The sequence below is a fragment of the Chlorocebus sabaeus genome, chromosome 21, assembly GCF_047675955.1.
Source record: "Chlorocebus sabaeus isolate Y175 chromosome 21, mChlSab1.0.hap1, whole genome shotgun sequence".
Lineage (NCBI taxonomy): Eukaryota > Metazoa > Chordata > Mammalia > Primates > Cercopithecidae > Chlorocebus > Chlorocebus sabaeus.
The window spans coordinates 14,121,170-14,144,001 of NC_132924.1; the positions used below are offsets into that span (position 1 = coordinate 14,121,170).

Consider the following 22,832-nt stretch of genomic DNA (forward strand, 5'->3'; position numbering starts at 1 on the left):
AAGATCATGCCACTGCACTCCAGCCTAAAAATACAAAAATTAGCCGGGCATGGTGGCACGTGCCTGTAATCCTAGCTACTTGGGAGGCTGAGGCAGAATTGCTTGAACCCGGTGGGTGGAGGTTGCAGTGAGCTGAGGTCGCACCACTGCACTCCAGCCTGGGTGACAGAGCTTTTCTCTGTCTCTAAATTTTAAAAAGACAGAGAAATATATTTATATATTTGTCCATATTCCTTGAGCAGTTTATTTCTAATTTTATTTTGTTGTATTCTATATAGTCTCTTGGGTTGATGATGCTGGAGAAACTTTCAAAAAAGATAAAAGAGAGCATTCTCGTGTGACGCAAGTTACGGACATCATTTGAATGTTAACCCTTTTCCAGGACAAGCCTGGGGAGGTTGTTGCTGCCTTCTTGGAATGTTGGTTATATCCCTAAAATGGTGTTGGAAGGAAAGTAAAACTCTGACCTCTATGGTAGCAGGTGGAGTTACCCAGAGCATCCCCACACCTTTTGAGTGCTGCTTGATGAGGAGGTTTGAGTCCTCAGCACACCCAGTCCTCATGATCTTTTTTCTCCTTTCAGCCTGGAGCTCTTGGAGGAAAATGCTATCTAATAGGCAGTTCTGTAATTAAGCAACTAAAAGTTTTTCCTAGCCATTTATGCAAGGTAAGATGTTCCTTTTCCTTTTGCTTCCAAAAATAAATGGAATTAGAGAAGTCTAGGCAATATTGGGGCAGGACCCTGGCAGATCATTTGAACTTCTCGGAGAGTCGGTGGTGATTGGAATTGTCAGTGCCAGGGCTGGGGAGAGGGCGAGCCTCGCCCTTCCTTCCTTACCCCTTATGAACCCTTTCCCAAAGCCTCTTCCTTCCTTGGCGTTCTACTGCAGATTTATTCAATTCACTCTTTGGCCTTAGAGACTGGCATTCCAGGCAAAACTAGGATTTTTAATCAAACAATCTAAAAATAGAATATTCACATATCCTTTTCTAATGGGAAGGGTGTGCCCTCCCCATTAGAGGGATGGGCATTTTACCTGGCATCTCATGATGGGGAAGTCTTCAAGTGCTCTAAGCCTTAGACCCATACACACCTCAGACGCCAACCTTCCATGGGTAGAACGTTGATCCTGTAGCTTGAGCTAGAGTCTGTAGACCACGAAACAAGCTGCAGAATGATCCTATGAGGAGAGAAGGGCGCCATGTTGCAGGACAGAGCAGGTGTTCACAGGCGGCCAGGCCTGGAGACCCCGGATTGCAGGTTGGCCTTGGGAATAGCATCTGTGTCTTCTTCTGACTGCTGGTTTGTTTTACAGCTTCCCAGGCCATTTTCAGCACCCACTGAAGACTCTATTCCTACATGTAGCCCCGAAGGTGGAGGCCCTGAGAACCCCTACCTGATAGACCCAGAGAACCAAAACATGACCCTGAATGGTCCCAGGGGCTATGGGGCAAGGAAGGACTGTGTGCTCAGCCTGGGCAGAACAAGGTCAGTGAGATTCAAAGGTCCGGTGCTCATCCTGCCTGCTGCCGCCACTCCTGCTCGGGTGCCTGCTGGACGCGGTGCATCTGCAGCAGGTGCAGCCTCCTGACAGGCCCGCGAGGTCAGCGCACCACTGCCAGGAGCTCCAGCAAGACTTGTCATTGTTGTGAATGATAGAAGCGTCACACAGGCTCAGGCCTTCATGTGGGAGAGCACAGAGCAAACGTTCTTTCAAAAAGTGACCGCTAGAATATCTGGAGCTCATGGAATATAAGGAGCATTTGTTGCGTGCTGACCTTGTGCCAAGCTGGGTGTTTACTGTCTCATTTAATCCTCACCCAACTCTGTGGAGTAGGCCCCGTGCTACTTTTCCCACGTCCTGAGGGTGAGGGGTGGAGGTTCAAGTGCGTAACAAGCACGACCCCATGTTGCAGCTAGGTCTGAGGTCAAGCTGCCTGCCCCATCCAGCCAGGCACACTGTTGCCCACAGCCGCCCGGGGCTCCCTGAGCAGCATGCACCTCACACTGGGTTGGAGCTGTGCTGACCCAGTGGTAACACGGATGGTCTTAGACCAACCGGGAGCTCTAGACAGTTACAGCAATGTGTGTCTTTGAGTAATACTCTTTAAAAAGAAAATGATTGAATTGTTACTAAATGCAAATTAGTATTTAGTAACTGCCTTCCCCCAGCTTGTCTGTTCCAAACAATGGGGTCTCTAGAAAAAAAAGAAAAATGAATATTCTAGAGTCCCTGGGGAGAGACACTGGGCATCTCTCCCTCACATGGGGTGGGGTGGGAAATTGAGGCCTCCGTTCTCCAGGTCCCTCCTGCCTGAGGGTCCCCTGAGCTGCTGCAGGGAAGAGGGTGGGGCAAGGAGAGAGGACAGAGGGCTATTGATGAGGTCCCTTAGATACAGAGGGCCATCTGTCCTGCTCCTTGAAGCCCCAGGCACTGTGTGTCCTTGCAAAGTCTTGCGTGGGGTGTTCCCAGCATGGGACCTGCAGCTGGGAGCCTCAGTGGACTTCTGCGCCTTCCTCCCTGCCCTGCCTACCCCAGTGTGTGCTGCTTTACAGGCCTGAAGCCCACACAGCCCTGTCTCGACTCAGGGCTAGCACGTGGATTGACCACAGCACCAGGGCTGTGTCTGTGCACTTCACCCTCTATAACCCTCCAACCCAACTCTTCACCAGCGTGTCCCTGAGCGTGGAGATCCTCCCTACGGGGTGTCTCGTCCCCTCATCCCTGGTGGAGTCATTCAGCATCTTCCGCAGTGACTCAGGCTTGCAGTACCACCTCGTGCTTCCCCAGGTGAGCTGACCTGTCTTTTGGGCCTCCTGGAAGTGCACAGGGAGATGGGGCTTCACCTGGGCTGGGCTTCTCCACCAGACAGGACTAGTTCCCTACCCATTCACCCACCCCTGCAGTCACACTCTTTGTCACATCTCCTTCATGTGGCAGGCATCACACTAAGTGCTGGGGCACGAGACGAAGAAGACCCCCAGTGGGGAAACCAGTCCTCACACGTGTGGCAAGGGCAAATATAGAGCTGTCTTGAGGTACCAAATTCATCACGGGGGAATGGGGCCTGATGCTTAGATTCCCCCAGGGGTTTAGCTCAGGCTGCTATAACGGAATAGCCTACACTAGGTGCTTTGAAAAGAGACATTTATGGCCAGGTGCGGTGGTTTACGCCTGTAATCTCAGCACTTTCGGAGGCCAAGGTAGGCAGATCACAAGGTCAAGAGTTCAAGACCAGCCTGGCCAATATGGTGAAAACCCATCTCTACTAAAAAAAAAAAAAAAATATGAAAATTAGCTGGGCATGGTGGCATGCGCCTGTAATCCCAGCTACTCGGGAGGCTGAGGCGGGAGAATTGCTTGAACCTGGGAGGTGGAGGTTGCAGTGAGCCGAGATCGCGCCACTGCACTCCAGCCTGGGTGACAAAGCAAGACTCCATCTCAAAAAAAAAAAAAAAAGAAAAGAAAAGACATTTATTTCCCACACTCCCCGAGGCTGGAATTCCGTGATCAAGAGCCCAGCCTGGTCAAGTTCTGGCGAGGGCTCTAGTCCTGGGAGATGGCCACCTTCTCACGATGTGCTCACAGAACCTCTTCTTTGTGGGTGTACACAGGGAAAGAGAGCAAGAGAGAGCTGTCTAGGGTCTCTTTGCGTAAGGACACTAATCCTATAGGACCAGGGCCCCAGTTAACCTTGATTACTTCCTTATAGGCCCCTTCCCCACATATATCCACACCGGGAGTTAGGGCTTCCACCTGCGAATTCAAGGGAACACAAATCTTCAGTCCATAGTACCCAGGGTCTTGGTGAGATGGAATATGTCCACATATCTTCACTGAACAATCCAAAACATCAGAAGTCACTCTGAGTTATTCCTTGGTAACTTTCCTGATTTTCTGCCTGTAGCTGACTTTTCTGCTATGAAGAACTAAGTCCTGCTGACTCTTCAGGTCAAGGTTACTTTGCCTTAGGAGTGAAGAGAGGGGAGTCCCAAGAGGTTTTAGACTCTAGGGACTGTTCAGTGACCCAGTAAAGGCTGTGATTTGCGTAGAGCTCAGCTCGTGCTGGAGTGGGTGGAACGGAGGGTGGGAGCCTGGGCCACTGGTCAGAGTCTGCCTGGGGGAGACACGTGAGGCACTTACCTTAGGCATCAAACTTAAGGGGCACCACAAATACTTGGTAATCACGGCAAACAGTATTCTGGTGCGATATTTATAAACATCAGAATTCATATCAAAACATCATATTGGACAAAATATGGCAATTGTAGACAATGGCAGGATCACTTTTCCTGATAGTTTCTTTGTTTCAGGCTCCAATAGAGAACAGCACAGCACTGCTTTTAAACACCTTGCAGCACCCAAAAGTGAACCCTGCTCTGATTATGTGTGTAGCTCCTTACAGCGGGCCAATGGGACACAAGGCACATAACTCCAACAGAGGACAGAGAAGATGCATAAAGCCGTGCTGATGTGCTTCGGTTACTTGCAAATCCATAACTAAATTTGAGTTTGGGTTAGTGATTGAAGGCATGAATCAACAGGTAACTCACCAATGGAGAGAGAACCACGTAGAGAACTTCAAGAAAGTGCTTATAAGGGAGCTTTAAAAGAAGGCTTTACTTGACTGAGAAAACTAATATATATGTATATATAGTTCGTATGTTATCTATTTCACATGTACACAGAAACTCACTCTTTTGAGTGGTGCCAAGGAAGGCCTGGAGGATCGGCATGGCGGTCGGGAGACCTAGTGGCTGTAGATGCCCGTATTCCATGCTTTCCCTGAGTGCAGAGACCATCTCGGGCTCTAACCCCTGGCATGGAGTTTCTGTGAGTGCTTGACTTGTGGAGAGGCACCAAACCACCCCAAGTGCCTACCGAAGAGCAAGTTTAGGATTAAACCTCTGCAGAACAGGAAATGGGCTTGCATCCTGGCTACTCAAAGGTGATCGGCAGGGGAGCCACTCACATGTTTAGACCTTCAGAAAACAATTTATCAGCATTCGTGCTGATCTTGTTTGTTTACATTCTCTCCACAAGCTGGTCTTCCTGGCGCTCAGCCTGGTCCACCTCTGTGTTCAACTCTACCATATGATGGATAAGGGCTTCCTCAGCTACTGGCGAAAACCAAGGAACTGGCTGGAGGTAGCCTCTCTTGTGTCATTTTCTTTTGAAAAATAACAATAAACTGTGTATATCTTGAAAAAATAATTTAAATAAGAAATTGATGATGCACTAGCTACTGCTAACGTTATTGCAGTTTTCTCCCTCTGTAGTGTTAATCTCAAAACAGCATTTGAGATCAGGCATCATTTAGTGTTGTTACAGTCACCATCATGTACCACACGAATTTCAGCCGAGGCGGTGGTCCCGTAAGATCATATGGTGCTAAGAAATTCCTGTCACCTAATGACATCTTGATTCTGACCCTGTGTAGGCCTAGGCTACATATGTCTGTTTGTATCTTAGTTTTTAGTAAAGAAGTTTAAAAATAAAAATTTTAAAAAAACTTTTAAACATAGAAGAAAGCTTTTGGAATTAGGATATAAGGAAAATATTTTTTGTACAGCTGTACAGTGTGTTTGTGTTTTAAGCTGTGTTATTATAAAGTAAAAAGTTAAAAAATTAGAAGTTTTTTAAGTAAAAGGGTTACAATAAGCTAAGGTTAATTTATTTCTGAAGAAACAAAAATGTGTTTACACATTTAGTGTAGCCTAAGTGTGCAGCGTTTTTAAAGTCTACATTAGCGTACGGTAATGCTCTAGACCTTCATGTTCACTTACCACTCACTCACTGCCTCACCCAGAGCCATTTCTAGTCCTGCAAGTACCATTCATGGTAAGTGCTGATACAGGTGGACCATTTTTTACCTTTCGTACTATATTTTTACTGTATCTTTTCTACACTTAGATATATTTAGATACACCAGTACTTACCATTGTGTATGATTGCCTTTGTGTATGATTGCCTACAGTGTTCAGTACAGGAACACGCTGCACAGGTTTGTAGCCTGGGAACAATAGGCTGTCTCATATAGCCTAGGGGTGTGGGACTGTCTGTATTTGTGTAAGTGCACCTTATAATGTTACCCCAAGGACAAAACCGCCCAGCGATGCATTTCTCAGAAGGCATTCCTGTCGTTAAGCAACGCATCACTGTAACTTACGATGCGTGTCACATGGGGTGCCAGGTACGCCCTTCCTCAGGAGCCATCTGAGGGCCTTTCTCTTGGATGTTGCAGCTCTCCGTGGTTGGAGTGAGCCTCACCTACTATGCAGTTTCCGGCCACCTTGCTACTCTTGCTGGAGACGTCACTGACCAGTTTCACAGAGGACTTTGCCTTTGCCAAGCCTTTATGGACCTCACCCTTATAACATCATGGAATCAGGTACATAGTGTGCTCAGGGCCATACAGATAGAGGCCATGCACTGTGATGCCATCCAAAAGGCAGAGGTCACACAAGCTCTAGAAGGTGCGAGATAACAGATTTGTTCCATATTGAGAGATGATGCTCTGAGCTGGCAGATGAGACTGGCCAGGACAGTCAGTGAAGGGCCTGGAGAACTTGAGACGTGCTTTGAACACTGGGGTGTGTGGATTCTGCGTGGAGCAGAACTCAAGAGCCTGGAATTTTCCCAGTGCTTCCAGGGGACCGTAAGGGGCACAGGAAGCAGGTGTTGATGCAGTGTGGAGAAAGGAGGCTAGCGCTGACTTGCTTAGACACACTATTTTCTCTCTTCATCCTGGTGACAGTCATAAATGCAGGCAGTATTAGCCACTCTGCAAGTGAAGACACCAAGGCTCACAGAAAGCATCAGGTCTCTCAACTGAGGGAAGTCTGGTTTCAAAGTCCCTGCACCTCCTTCCCCTAGGCGGCCCTTCCTGCAGGGAATGGTTCCCCACAGGATGGGAGCTCCTACTAGGAGGAGCAGGCAAATGAGCACAGATGGGACTGGATGAGCCCCGGGGAGGGGGCCCATGAGACGGGGCAGGATCCCCCCACAACAGTATGGGACGCTGCCGTGCTGTGGTGGTGGAAGATGAGCCCACATATTCTGCTTCCTTACCCTGCTGCCCTCAGAACTAGCCCCTCCCCTACCCCCCTTGCCCTCCTTTTCCCATCTAGAGGGCGGTCAAGGCCCCAGGGCCACCCCCAGGGCTGGGTGAGTCCTATAGCAACCTAGAGAACAAGGGCAAGTTCCCCTCCAGCTTCAGGCCACTTCTCCCCACAGTCCATCCATCTCCCCCACAACCTCCCTCTCACCCCTTGGCTCCTGTCCTCTGTGGAAGGAGAACCAGGCAGGATGAGGCTCATTTGCACTACACTTCTGCTTCCTCCACCAGTGCCCCAGTCCCTGCCTCCTTTGCAAACTCTTACTTTGTTGCAAGTAAGAGAAACTCCCTAGGCTAGAGGAAAGAAACAGGTTCTAAAGGAGCCCAAGCGGAAGATTTGGCTTTTCTCCTGAAGTAAAAGAATACATGAGTCTGGCCGGGCGCGGTGGCTCAAGCCTGTAATCCCAGCACTTTGGGAGGCCGAGACGGGCGGATCACGAGGTCAGGAGATCGAGACCATCCTGGCTAACACGGTGAAACCCCGTCTCTACTAAGAAATACAAAAAACTAGCCGGGCGAGGTGGCGGGCGCCTGTAGTCCCAGCTACTCGGGAGGCTGAGGCCGGAGAATGGCGTGAACCTGGGAGGCGGAGCTTGCAGTGAGCTGAGATCCGGCCACTGCACTCCAGCCCGGGCGACAGAGCCAGACTCCGTCTCAAAAAAAAAAAAAAAAAAAAAAAAAAAAAAGAATACATGAGTCTGATGAGACAGAACACTTGCACATGCAAAGCAAAGCAACTGTCACTCACAGATTGGCAGGGACAGCGGAAGCCTGGGCTGCATGATGAGCTGGTGCCCCCAGCTCAGGAAAGCTGACCAGGGTGGACAGAGTCCCATCTGCGTGTGTCCCGACAGAGTCCTGTCTATGTGTGTCCCACTTGCACCAGTTCAGAGAGCCTGGAAAGTCGCCTGCCCTGAAGTTTCATAAGCTGGGGGAACATAACATGCTGTGCTAAAGTGTTAGAGGGCATCCTCTTCTCAGAGGAACATGACCAGAGCCCACGATGTTCCATGTAGTTCCTCCTTATCTCCGGATGTTGCATTCCTAGCAAATTCAACAGTTATTGTGAGAACTATAAGCAAGAAAAGGGGAAGAGCTGTGCTGGCCAAGGCCAACTAGGGACGTGTTCTGCAGGCACTTATCAGCATCTAATGAAATCTGCATTAAGCAATTATTTGGTTTACTGTCTTCCCCCACAAGGCTGGAAGCTGCAGAATAGAGAATGTATCTAGTTTGTTCACTACTGCTCACCTGGTACCAATATTAGGGCCTGATGAGGACTGACTGCCTAATTTATTGGCATCGCTCTCTGGGACAGACAGCAGGCTTCCTGGTCTACCTTTTACAGTATAGCTCTGCTAGTCAACCCACTTCCTACTATTTGGGTTCTGGCTTACCCACATAACTGTGGCCTTGCATGACCCTGGTGGTTGCAATGCCAACACGCCTGGTACTCTCTAGCCCGTGCTTAAAGGCCCACAGATGGTGGCCGGCTTTCTCTCTCTCAGTGCACAGCTTACAAGAGCATCTGATTAGTCACTGATTGGCCAGCAGGTGCGGACCTCAGGAAGGTGAAGCAGAGTGAAACACTTGTAGGATGTTCTTTTCACCTGATGTGGGCAGGGGAGGTTTTCTAGAAGCATGATTAGGGCAAACATGAATCTGGTCTACATACTGACCTGGTGACTTGGAGTAAATAGCCTCCTTCTGACTTCTCGCCTTGGGAGGTGAATTCATCCTTATATCCCTTTTCCCCGCTGATGTCCTATCTTTCTCATTATGTTCCCTGCCCCTGCCAGAAAAACTTACCAGGGGAGAGTCCCTCCTCCCTGGGGATCCTGTCTAGGGCAGGTGCCAATTTCCATTTCCTCAATTAGCTTCTGAGAAGAGCCGACATGTACTGAGGATTGCTCCTGCCATGCACTGCCTAAATTCTATATAATCACGTGTATGTTAAGTTATCCCACCATCTAATGAAACAGGACTAATATGCCACCCATCTAGACCGAGGCTCTGAAAGGTTAAGCAACTGGCGCAAGGTCACTCACATTGACATACGAGCTGCACTGGAATTGGCCTCTGGTCTTGGGGTCCTGGGTAGCCGCATTCCTAAGCACAGAACTATAATGCAATGGAACGGCCCTCCAAGGACATGGTCCACACTGTCCTGGCCCAGGAGTGCTCAAGGCAGGAACCTATATCTCACACCATTCAGCTCTATTGCTATGTTGCTGTGTGTTCAGGGCCAGCTTTCGGGAAATGTGCAGCGTAGACAATGTTTGTCCTCTGAGGTTCCCTCGTGTACCCATCTCTGTTCTGGCACCTTGGTCTCTGCCCACACTATGGGTTTCCCTCCTGATTCCACTTCTGTGGGCACCTCTTGTGCTGTTCGTCAACTTATTCTCTGTAGAGACAGTTAGAGGAATTTAGCTCTAACTTCAACGTAGGCTGCATCCCAGGTGCTGGAAGAACGAGTCATCTTCAAGATAAGCACAAATGACTTTCTGATGATGGAATTTAACACCCAGAATTAAAGAGCTATGACTTGAGCGTGTGAAAATGAAAATGCACAGGCTTTAGAGTCAGCAGACTTAAAACTCACTCCCAGCTCCGCTTTGACCATGTACCATTGGGCAAGTTTCTTAACTTTCTTCGAGTCTTAATAACGTAGAACTATGATACACACCTTGGGGGTTTTGCCAGGATTTGAGTGTGTGTGTGTGTGTGTGTGTGCGCACGCGTGTCTGTGTATTTGTACATGCATATCCAAACATATCCTTGGAACAGCTTGGCACCTAGCAGATGTTCCATAAATAAAAGTCCTAATAATGGTGAATTACTCAGAAGGCTTTATGGCATCCGTCAGTCAGATGCGGGCAAGAAAGGGGCCCTTTCACTCTGTCCACAGAAGTTTAGAGCTGTGTTGTCCAATAGTCAGCACTAGCCACAGATGGCTATTGAGAACTCGAAATGGGGATAGTCCAAACTGAGATGTGCTGTGGGTGTAAAATACTCACTGGACTTTATAAACTTAGTACAAAAATTAAAAATGTGCTGGGTGCAGTGGCTCATGCCTATAATCCTAGCATTTCAGGAGGCCAAGGCAGGCGGATTGCCTGACCTCAGGAGTTCAAGACCAGCCTGGGCAGGCCGGGCACCCAGGCTCACGCCTGTAATCCCAACACTTTGGGAGGTGGAGGCAGGCGGATCACGAGGTCAGGAGATTGAGACCATCCTGGCTAACACAGTGAATCCCCATCTCTACTAAAAATACAAAAAATTAGCCAGGCGTGGTGGTGGGCACCTGTAGTCGCAGCTACTCGGGAGGCTGAGGCAGGAGAATGGCATGAACCCGGGAGGCGGAGCTTGCAGTGAATGGAGATCACGTCACTGCACTCCAGCCTGGGTGACAGAACGAGACTCTGTCTCAAAAAACAAACAAACAAACAAAAAAAAAAAGCCCAGCCTGGGCAACATGGTGAAATCCCGTCTCTATTAAAATACAAAAAAAAATTAGCCGCTGTGGTGGCATATGCCTGTAGTCCCAGCTACTCAGTAGGCTGAGACAGGAGAATTGCTTGAACTCACCAGGAGGCGGGAGATTGCAGTGAGCTGAGATCCGGCCACTGCACTCGCACTCCAGTCTAGGCGACAGAGCGAGACTCCATCTCAACAAAAAAGAAAAAAAATTAAAAATGTAAGATATCTCAATAATCTTTATGTTGGTTACATATTGACATGATGCTATTTTACATGATTTAACATGAACTCATTTAAACAAAATATATTGTAAAATACATTTACTCTGTTTAATTGTACTTTTTAAAACGTGGCTACTAGAAAATTCCACAGCTTGCATTGCATTTCTCTTGGCTGGTGCTGGCTAGAGCCCTATTCATCCCCATTCTCCTGTGTGTGGCCCTGCCTGCTCTGAAGGAACCTGAGCGGTGACAGCCACTCACAGCTTCTCTAGGTTTTGGTTGTCAGAAGTCATTGTTGACTTTGTCCCAATCACTGAGGAAATAAAACAAACAGAAAACCTTGATTCATTGCCCATATAGATTTTAAACCATCCAGCTGTCATTTCTTTTCTCTTGACCTTACAATTTTGGTGAGAGCATATGAGATCATACACAGAAGTACTTTCCCCGTGAGTCCCTGGTAGGGAGGGGAGAAGGGAGGAGCCTTCCTAGAGGCCTTGTGAATGTGGACGAGTCCAGGAGGCTGTCTGCCCCTGGGTCTGCCGTGCCTCCAGTTGTACTATGTTTGTCTGTTCACACTGTTTATCTGAGCCGTAGACTCTGGAGCTGTAAAAGGGGAGTACCTCCCGTATTTGTGAGGATTACATTTTTAAAAACCTACTTGGAAAGTGTTGGTGCCCTATTCTGTACATGTAACTGGGGAGGAAGGAAATAAGCATGCACTAAATACTTATTTGAGCCCCCTCCGTGGTAATGATTTTCTTATAGCCCACTAGACTGTGGCGCAGACAGGGAGAACAGATGTGGGGTGGACAGAGTCCCATCTGTGTGTGCCTGCTAGACCTGCTCCATCCTGGTGTTCAAAGAAATGGCCAGGCCAGAATTCACAGCAGGTCTTCTCAAAATATGTTATGATTTGTATTTAGCCCTAATTCCAACTCATTCTCCTCTGCAGACATCTGCACTTGATGTTCCTCGGAGACTCATGGGTCTATATAACATCATCAAATCCAGTGAACTCTTTATGCACGGCTGACAGCTGTGAATATGTCTGCACCTTTCAGTGACTGGCATGACACACTGACTGCTCTGTTCTTCTGTCTTAGAGGGCTCGATGGCTCCAGGGAATCCTCTTATTCCTCTTCACATTAAAATGCATCTATCTTCCTGGTATTCGAAACACAATGGCATCCTGCTCCTCCATGACGCGCCACTCGCTCCCCAGCATCTTTGTAGCAGTGGTAAGAACTCTCCCCTTTATCATGTGATTTCCCTTGTAAACCATTGATCTGTGTACTCTTGTCAGCCTTTCTCAAGGGGAAAACAAACTGCTCTCAAGGTAAACACTGTCTAGAATTCCAGTCTTCTAACCCCTTACAGTGCGGTTTTAGATAACTGATATCAATAGTTATATAGTAAGTTATGCTCATGACAACAATGACTGTGACTTATGAAACACTTGCTCTGTACTATACCTTACAACAGCATGTCATTATGACTAATATAAGTAGTTATTAATACCTACTGAGCTTTCTCTAAGTGCCAGGAATGGCACTTTGGGCCTTTCATAGATTACTTCATTTAACTATCATAACCAAGATATCTATGGGTAGGCACGGTTCTTCTTAGAAGGTTCTCAGGTTTTCCTGGCTCAAACCCCAGGGCACAGCCAAGTTTTCATCCAGGGCTGGCCCTGAAGTCTGGTCTGGAGGGTGAAGCCCCACATCAACAGGTCTGGAGTACAGCTTGGAGCCCTGATGAAGTTCCTGGAGTGCTGTTGATTCCGATCTGGTCCCAGCAGGGAAAGAGCTTGCTCCAACCTGACAGGCCCTAGTACAGCACAGAATTGCAATCAGGGCCAAGGGAGAGTCTTGGCCAAGTGCCCTGAGTTAGGAGGCTCTGGCTGTCAGCATCCAGGCCACACAGGACACCAAGCACAGGTCTCCTGCTCCAGGGAAGGGGTTCCCCAAACCTTATTTGCCTTGCAGTGGAGGAACACTCTCAGCAAACCAGGGCAGAGAGAACAAACCTGAGAGTCAGAGAGAGTGACTTTCGAACCCGGCTGTCCTACGCCCTAACTTACTGTTGTGAGCACCAACCAGTTGCCCAACCTCTGCCTCCAGAAGAAGCATTAACAATGTTTGCCCTGAAGGTTATTACTGGCCTTTGAGATTATATGCGTGTAGAATTTACGGAGCGATTGAACTAGTCATTATTGAGACCATTTACCAACATGCAAAAATGCTTTTATGTAAGGAAAAAAAAGCCCAGAATATAAATAATTTATGTCCAAATTAAGTAGCAGAATTCTAACTGCAGCAAGTATAGATGCATAGGCATCAAGAGGAGACCAGGAGACCACACAGCTCAATTTGTCCAGTTGTAGACTCACAGGTTGTGCTGTCTTTCTTCTGAGTTCCACTGATGTCTGATTTCACTTGTGGAGTAAGTAACACTAAAATGAGTCCCAGTGCATTCATAGGGGAGTCTTTGGGTACCCGTCCAGGGTTACACATGAATCCAGCAAGGACCCACACAGAACGCAGCCCGTGACTATAGCTGCAGCTGGGTAGGGCCTCTCTGCAGGCCCGTCCACAGTCTACACACACAGCCCCGTGTGGACCTATGGAACAACCGCCTGATGGTCTGACATCCAGGCTGAGAAAATACTTGTCAGCACCAGAGCTGGTTGGAGCAGATGGAGTGAGAAGCATGAACAAGGCCAATGATACAACCGCTTAGATCCCAGGCCAAGTTCCCAGTCTGTTAGAACAACCAGGACCATGAAACTTAACCTGAACCAAATTTACATCAAAATCGGAAAGCTCTCCTGATGCTTCCTAAGGGGTTTATTTTACTAAGCTCTGGCCAGGTGCAGGGGGCATAAAGATGATGAGGGAGCTGCCTCCTCGTGGCAACCATGGCCTCCTAAGGGGCCCAAAGGCCAGGGGAGCAGGCCGCTTGTCACCACAGGAGAGGAGGCAGCTGAGGAGAGAAGAGTGGCACTGGCAGGAAGATCCCTTGAAAGAGAGGAGGAAGACTATCCACAGTGTCGGGGGCTGGTGGGGTGGGAGGAGGGAGCCTGGGAGAGGGGTGAGAGGGCGACACCGCCTTTTGGGTTCAAAACCAGGGATGATGTGATTGATCCACACTCCCAGAACTGCCCCTCCAAGTTCATCTCTATTTTCAACATTTGGAAGTTGAGTCTTCCACTCCTAAGAAGAGGTGACAAGGTCAGTGCTCTCTGGCTTTTCTTTCTGCAGCTGGCGGGGGCCCTGATGCTGGCTGCCCTCTCCTACCTGCGCCGATTTCTGCTCACTATGTGGGCTCTGCCACCTGGTACCTTCACAGACGCCTTCCCCGGACTGCTATTTCATTTTCCCAGAAGCCAAAAAGACTCCCTCCTTGGCCTTTCCAAGTCTGACCAGCGGGCCATGGCTTGTTACCTTGGCATCCTTTTCACAGTCTCTGCCACATTGTGTTTTGGAATGGTAAGTAAACACGTCCCCAACTTTCAAGTCATGGTTTGTAAAAGTTTCATTTGCTGTTGGAGTGACACTCTGGTCCACGTGGACAGGGCCAGGCAACACAGGCCAGATCTCATAGTAATGAATCCCTGCCACCCAGCTCACCTGCCCTGGGAGGTCAGATCAGTCAAACACAGTTGGTTTGACTCTCACTTACTCTAGAACAGTCCAGCACGACAACAGCCACCCCAGGGTGCCACCTCCTCCAGGAAGCTTCCCTGGCCCCCCTCACCCTGCACTGAATCACATCATCTCCTTGCTTTGAACTTCATCTGCAATCTCACACTGCCTCAGGGGTATCTGTTGCCTTTTCTCAGTCTTTCCATCTTATCAGAGTTGCACTCCCATCAGCCACCCTCCACTGGACGTGTTCTCCAGGCTAGGCTAGGGGCCGAAGGAGGAACGGCTCCCTGTTTCACACCCTCCTAGTGATCTGCCACTGGTAACTCTAGTCATGTCATACATGGCTTAAACTCCTTCAATGGAAGAAGAGATTCTTCTTCCACACAGGGTCAGTGTGGTGTTCCCTCCAGGAGCTCTGCCAGCACCGATCCTCCCCTGGAGCCCCGAAGGCTCTGAGCATGCCTCCTCATTGCGCCCATTGTCCTGTGCTGTTGGTTTTGGTTTCCTTTTGAACTCTAGCCACATTCCTAGCAGGCATATTGGTGTGCCTGCCTTTTAGAGTAGTAGTTTCTGACACATTGTAGAGCCCATTACAAGTGCAGTAAATTGAATATTCAAGCTTTGTAAGTGGATAAAAATTCTCCACAGTCCTTAAAAGTCTACCGGTGCTCTAGTTTAGTAGCTAGAGGGAAACTAAAAGTGATTGTTCATGTTCACACCTTGACAACACTCAGGCCCAAGCCCTTTGCTTTTATCAGTGATGCTAGCTCCCCACTCTTGCTCATCCATGAATGCATAAATCCATTGATCACCCATCCGCCCACCTGCTCACCAAACTAGTTACCTGTCCACCCATCCACCCACCCATCCATCATTTGTTCATTCACGCACTCATTCAACAAAAACCTAAAGAATGCCCATTATATTTAGGCAATGGCGAAACAAAGATAATAACTGGTTCCTGCCTTAGGGAGCTCACAGTCCAGAGGGGAAGACTGGCATATACAAACAATTATGATGATTTTTATATTTTGAATACCGTTTTTAAATTGGATATGTGATTTATAAATATGTAGCTTCTCCTTTTATTCCCTTAACAGCATCTCTACAGAGCAGAAGTTATAAATTTTGATAAAGGCCAGTTTTTCAATGTTTTCTTTTATGGATTTTGCTGTTGGTTCCCTGGCTCAAATGAATTGCCAAACCCAAGGTCACATATATTTTCTCCTATTATTTTATTCTATAATTTTTTTTTTTTTTTTTTTGACAGAGTCTCACCTGTCACCCAGGCTGGAGTGCAGTGGCGTGATCTCAGATCACTGCAAACTCTGCCTCCCAGGTTCAAGTGATTCTCCTACCTCAGCCTCCTGGGTAGCTGGGATTACAGGCATGTGCCACCACGCACGGCTAGTTTTGTATTTTTAGTAGAGACAGGGTTTCGCCATGTTGGTCAGGCTGGTCTCGAACTCCTGACCTCATGATCCTCCAGCCTCGGCCTCCCAAAGTGCTGGGATTACAGACTGAGCCACTGCACCCAGCCTTTCTTCTAGAATTTTTATAGTTTTATGTTTTACATTTAGGTTAATCATGTGTTTTGAGCTAATTTTAATGTAAGATGTGAGGTATGGAACAGAGTTCCTGTTTTTTATAAATGAATATCCAATTATTCCAGCACAATTTTTTCAAAGAATATTTACTCCATTGAATTGCAGAATCTAACTTTGAAGACTGAGATTATCAACGCAATGTGCATGCCTGTGTGTAAAGTCTGTGTCTCAGTTTCGGTGTCCGCTGGTGAGCCATTCTGAGCTGTGGGTGAGCGTCAGGAGAGAGGCCTGTGCCTATGCCTGGGAAACCAGAAAGGGTCTTGGGTTCAGCAACCTGTTGTGCCCTCAGCATGTGCTCTATAAGCCTCCAGGTGCTTTTTTGTCAAAAAGCAATCGACTGTGTGTATCTATACCTGGGTTCTCTGTTCTACTCCATTGATCTTTCCTTTAGCCAATCCCACGAGGTCTTGATCACTCTGTGGCAAATCTTAAAGTAGCATGGATGAGTCCTCCAGCTTTATTCTGTTTTGGTTGTAGCTATTCTAGCTCGTCTGCCTTTCAATGTAAGTTTTAGAATCATCTTGTTAATATCTTTTTTAAAAATCATGTTGGTATTTTGATTGAACTTGCTATGCAAGTATAAATCAAATTTGGGGGAATTGTCATCCTAATAATATTAAGTTTTTTCAGTCCTAGAATTCTGTATTTCTCTCCATTTATTTAGGTAGTCTTTGATTTTTTTTCATCACTGTTTTATAGTTCTCAGCATACAGATCTTACACAATTATAGGCACTTTTAAAGCCTAACTAGAAGTGTCCTCAAATAGCAAGAAACTTAGATCAGAGACTCATTTATTCTTCCTAAGGAGACCAGGAAATCTTCACACAGCAGGAGAGGGAGCCTTGATAAGGAGTTCCACTCATGGTGACAACTGCTGAGAGCAGCATTTTAAACAGCGGGCATGCAGCGAGGGCCATGCTGGAGTTCTGGGTCAAGTGGACAATGTGCTGAAAAGGATGGTTAGAGTCAGGAGTGAAGGGCCTTGAATATCATGCTTAGGCACCTGGATGCTATCTTCTGAGACAGGCAGGCAATATTGCATGGAGGTCTCTGGGTGCAAGAGTCAGGCCTTGCTATCCCCCGTGGCTGTTTTGCTGGTAAAGCCGGGAGGCCTCAGACTTACACACCAGTGGCCTACCCTTTCAGGCTCCTGAGCATCTTTGCAGAGTTCTGAAACTTTGTGAGGGGTTCGAGGGATTTGCGGACCAATCAAGAACACACATATGACCACAAGAGATGATAACACACACAAACTTTATTTGGGTAATGTTTTGAAGTGTTTCCATGTGGGGGAACTACCTCATGCTATGAAACTGTCCACAGGTTTACAGTGTAGGGGCCAAGAACAATCCATAAAGGAGGAAGAGCAAGGGAGATCTCAGGGGAGAGGGGCAGCAGAGAGGGAGTTTACCCCTTAGAGGATGCTGCTGGGCAGCATGGAGGGGAGGCTCTGGGTCAGAAAGCTCCTGAGGCCAGTGGCAGCTTGAGGCCTTATAACATTATCAGTGGGTAACTGCTGTCCCCTGAGGTTTTGCAGGGTGTGTAAAGCTGACAGGCTCAACGTGGCTAAAAAATTGTTTGGGTTGTTTTTGAAATAATTGGATGTGTAAAAATTTGAATTTGGTACCAGTAGGCTTTTGAGCTAACAGCTTACAGTCTGCAGTGAAGAAATAAAACACCTGGAGGCTTATAGAGCACATGCTGAGGGCACAACAGGTTGCTGAACCCAAGACCCTTTCTGGTCTACCAGGCACGGGCACAGGCCTCTCTCCTGAGGCTCACCCACAGCTCAGAATGGCTCAGCAGGGGACACCGAAACTGAGACATAGACTTTACATTACAGGCCTGCACATTGCATTGATAATCTGAGTCTTCAAAGTTAGATTCTGAAAACAACCTTTATAATACAATGAATTTCCATTGCTGAGATCATCTTACCGCCATTTAGTTCAATTCAGGAGAGGTATTTTCCTGATTTTGCTTTTTTTAACCAACAAATCACTATTTTACCAAAAGGTCACAAAGTAGCATCATCAGATATAATCTTCATTGTGTAGTTTTTCACATTAACAAGGCTCTTTATTTAGGTTGCTAACATGAAATTTGTCTTTATTTTTTTCTTTTTCCTAGCTGAGAGGTTTTCTCATGACTTTACCCCGAAAAAGAAAATATTTTCAAAGTAAATCTCTTGTGAGACTTAAAGATGTCACTGCTTATATGTGGGAAAAGACCCTCACCTTTCTGAGACTGGAAACACCAAAGCTGGAAGAGGCTGAGATGGTTGAGAATCACGTAAGCTATGGGATCTTGGATTACTGAGCATGATAGCACACACTCAAGGTGATGGTTTCATTGCAGAACTTTGCTATCAGTTATCAAAGCATGAGTATGTTTCCATGCCAAATCTCATTGCAAAGCCACAGAATTAGTCTCAATCATAGTGCAACTCATGGAATTTTCCCTTGCAATTCTAAAACACTTTACAGATTACTAACCACATTCTCCTGCATTAACTCGCTATAGCCTTATAATGACCTGTACAGTTGGAAAGACAGAGTTTATGGTCTTCCCCAGGACACAGACATGCTGTATTCTGTCCCCTGAGTTAGTCATTTGCTTTTGGTGCCTACTATCAAACCCAAACTCCTATCCAAACCATGGAGCCTTAGGTGCATTGTTTGAGTCGGTCATCCCAGACATGAATGTAAACAAATCAAACCAGGTGTTTACACACTGAATACTCACTTTCTTCCATGGCTGATGTATTAGTTCGTTTTCACACTTCTGATAAAGACATACCCCAAACTGGGAACAAAAAGAAGTTTAATTGGACTTACAGTTCCACAGGACTCGGGAGGCCTGAGATTCATGGTGGGAGGTGAAAGGAGGCGGCAGGAGAAAAATGATCAAGATGCAAAAGTGGGAACCCACTATAAACCATCAGATCTTGTGAGACTTATTCACTATCACGAGAACAGCATGAGAAAGACCAGCCCCTATGATTCAATTACCTCCCACTAGGTCTCCCACAACATGCGGGAATTCTGGGAGATACAATTCAAGTTGAGATTTGAATCAGGACACAGCCAAACAATATCATTCTGCCCCTGGCCCCTCCAAATCTCATGTCCTCACATTTCAAAACCAATTAATGCCTTCCCAACAGTACCCCAAAGTCTTAACTCATTTTAGCATTAACCCAAAAGTACACAGTCCAAAGTGTCATCTGAAACAAGGCAAGTCCCTTCTGCCTATGAGCCTGTAAAATCAAAACAAGCTGATTACTTCCTAGATACAATGTGGGTACAGGTATTGGGTAAATACAACTGTTCCAAATGGGAGAAATTGACCAAAACAAAGGGATTATAGGCCCCATACAAGTCCAAAATCCAACAGGTCGATCAAATTTTAAAGCTCCAAAATGATCTCCTTTGATTCCAGGGCTCACATGCAGGTCATGCTGATGCAAGAGGTGGGTTCCCATGGTCTTGGGCAGCTCTGCCCCTGTAGCTTTGCAGGGTACAGCCCCCTCCAGGCTGCTTTCATGGGCTGGCATTGAGTGTCTGTGGCTTTTCCAGGTGCACAGTGCAAGCTGTCAGAGGATCTACCATTCTGGGGCCTGGAGGACGGTGGCCCTCTTCTCACAGCTCCACTAGGTCCCTTCCACACTGCCCTAGCAGAAGTTCTCCATGAGGGCCCCACCCCTGCAGAAAACTTTTGCCTGGGCATCCAGGCATTTCCATACATCTTCTGAAATCCAGGCTGAGGTTCCCAAACCTCAATTCGTGACTTCTGTGCACCCACAGGCTCAACACCACATGGAAGCTGCCAAGGCTTGGGGCTTCCACCCTCTGAAGCCACAGCCCAAGTTGTGCATTGGCCCCTTTCAGCCATGGCTGGAGCAGCTGGGACACAGGACACCAAGTCTCTAGGCTGCATACAGCACGGGGAACCTGGGCCCAACCCACAAAACCACTTTTTCCTCCTTGGCTTCCAGGCCTGTGATGGGAGGGGCTGCTATGAGGGTCTCTGACATGGCTTGGAGACATTTTCCCCATGGTCTTGGGGATTAACATTAGGCTCCTTGCTACTTATGCAGATTTCTGCAGCTGGCTTGAACTTCTCCCCAGAAAATGAGTTTTTCTTTTCCACTGCATTGTCAGGCTGCAATTTTTTTTAACTTTTATGCTCCATTTCCCTTTTAAAATGGAATGCTTTTAACAGCACCCAAGTCACCTCTCGAATGCTTTGCTGCTTAGAGATTTCTTCTGCCAGATACCCTAAATCATCTCTCTCAAGTTCAAAGTTCCACAGAACTCTAGGGAAGGGGCAAAATGCCACCAGTCTCTGCTAAAACGTAACAAGAGTCACCTTTGCTCCAGTTCCCAACAAGTTCCTCATCTCCATCTGAGACCACCTCAGCCTGGACTTCTTGGCTCATATCACTATCAGCATTTTTGTCAAAGCCATTCAACAAGTCTCTAGGAGGTTCCAAACTTTCCCACATTTTCCTGTCTTCTTCTGAGCCCTCCAAACTGTTCCAACCTCTGCCTGTCATCAAGTTCCAAAGTCGCCTCCACATTTTTGGGTATCTTTTCAGCAACACCCGACTCTACTGGTACCAATTTACTGTATTAGTGTATTAGTTCATTTTCAAGCTGCTGATAAAGACATACCTGAAACTGGGGACAAAAAGAGGTTTTTTGTTTTTTTTTTTTTTGAGATGGAGTCTTGCTCTGTCGCCCAGGCTGGAGTGCAGTGGCGTGATCTTGGCTCACTGCCAGCTCCAAGGTTCACACCATTCTCCCACCTCAACCTCCCGAGTAACTGGGACTACAGGTGCCTGCCACCACACCCAGCTAATTATTTTGTATTTTTAGTAGAGACGGGGTTTCACCGTGTTAGCCAGGATGGTCTCGATCTCCTGACCTCATGATCCACCCATCTCAGACCACCAAAGTACTGGGATTACAGGCATGAGCCACAGTGCCCAGCCCCCAAAAAGAGGTTTGATTGGACTTACAGTTCCACATGGCTGGGGAGGACTCAGAATCATGGTGAGAGGTGAAAGGCACATCTTACATGGCAGCGGCAAGAGAAAAATGAGAAAGATGAGAAAGCAGAAACACCTGATAAACCATCAGATCTCGTGAGACTTATTCACTATCACAAGAATAGCATGGGAAAGACCAGCCCCCATGATTCAATTACCTCCCCCTAGGTCCCTCCCACAACACATAGGAATTCTGGGAGATACAATTCAAGTTGAGATTTGAATGGAGACACAGCCAAACCATATCGGCTGATATTTAAGCATCATCCAGTGAGGTTCTGAAGGCGATCATATATAATCATGGTACTGGCTGGGCACGGTGGCTCACACCTGTAATCCCAGCATTTTGGGAGGCCAAGACAGGTGGATCATGAGGTCAGGAGATCGAGACCATCCTGGCTAACACGACGAAACCCCATCTCTACTAAAAATACAAAAAAAAAAAAATTAGCTGAGCGTGTTGGCGGGCGCCTGTAGTCCCAGCTGCTCGGGAGGCTGAGGCAGGAGAATGGCGTGAACCCAGGTGGCAGAGCTTGCAGTGAGCTGAGATTGTGCCACTGCACTCCAGCCTGGGTGACAGAGTGAGACTCTGTCTCAAAAAAAAAAAAAAAAAATCACGGTACTGTACGTTTTGATAGGGCTTTACTCTCTGTCATGTGCTTCCCCATTCATTATTGCCTTATTTTTTTTAACAGTGCTCAATAAAGACTTATTAATTGAAGGGATGAAAGAATGACCTCATTTCCCATAGTAGCACTATGCATTATTGCCTTTAAATCCATTCAATAATGTTTTATGTAGGCATTATTAACTGTAGCATTTACATGCATATATGTATATGTACATTATAATCGAAGCACTGAGATATAGAGACGTAAAAGCAGGTCTAGCACCCAGGTCTTCTAACTGCAGGCAGGATCAGTATGTTTCCTAACATAGCCCAATACTGTCTGCAGATGCGTCGCATAATGAGGGAAGAGGGATAATGAGATTCTTGAATGCATTTACTAATCTAACCTTCTTCCCTTCAGAATTACTACTTGGATGAATTTGCAAATCTGTTAGACGAACTTCTGATGAAGATTAATGGTTTGTCCGACAGCCTACAACTCCCTCTTCTGGAAAACACATCCAACAGCACAGGGGAGGCAAGGGCAGAAGAGAGTCCCTTGGTGGACATTTCTAGTAAACAAGCTACTGAGGTAAGACCATGCAAAATTATTTATGTCAATTTTCTTTATAGCAATTTAAGTTCTAAAGGAGTTTTGGTATACTTGTTTTTCCAAATTATAAGGTCAATTTGCATAAATATTCTCTAGGGATCATACTGCTGATAAGATATGCTCTGGCCAAAACTAAAGAACCACTTAATAAAGTGCATGATGTGACTTCCAGTTTAAAATGGTAGCATAAGTATCTACCTGCCCCTTATTTCTGATTACAACTGAAATCGGCAAGGAGATTGAGAAACAGAAATGGAAACTGGATCTTCCCAGAAATGAAAAAACAGAAATCTGCCCCAGAATATAACCAGTAATCCCAACAATTGATGCCAAGAACAGTAAAAATTAGATCAAAAGGAGATAGGATGCTACTATTTCCAAGAGCACACAGAATTCTCCAAGTCAGACAGTGTGTCTGGAGGAGCCAACAAAAGGCCCCTGGTTTGGAAGAAAAGATTATAGAGCACAAAAGAGTTTG

General features: G+C 46.9%; 1 protein-coding gene across 1 annotated transcript in view; it reads left to right on the forward strand.

Annotated features, from left to right (window-relative positions):
* PKD1L1 (polycystin 1 like 1, transient receptor potential channel interacting) overlaps positions 1 to 22,832 on the forward strand; it is a 180,985-nt gene that overhangs the window by 137,233 nt on the left and 20,920 nt on the right. Inside the window, exons 48-56 of the mRNA XM_073008857.1 lie at positions 584 to 667; positions 1,317 to 1,489; positions 2,558 to 2,792; positions 5,046 to 5,150; positions 6,247 to 6,393; positions 11,927 to 12,061; positions 14,084 to 14,311; positions 18,209 to 18,370; positions 22,163 to 22,333. Of these exons, the coding sequence (XP_072864958.1) occupies positions 584 to 667; positions 1,317 to 1,489; positions 2,558 to 2,792; positions 5,046 to 5,150; positions 6,247 to 6,393; positions 11,927 to 12,061; positions 14,084 to 14,311; positions 18,209 to 18,370; positions 22,163 to 22,333 (1,440 nt within the window). The remainder of the gene's footprint in view (positions 1 to 583; positions 668 to 1,316; positions 1,490 to 2,557; positions 2,793 to 5,045; positions 5,151 to 6,246; positions 6,394 to 11,926; positions 12,062 to 14,083; positions 14,312 to 18,208; positions 18,371 to 22,162; positions 22,334 to 22,832) is intronic.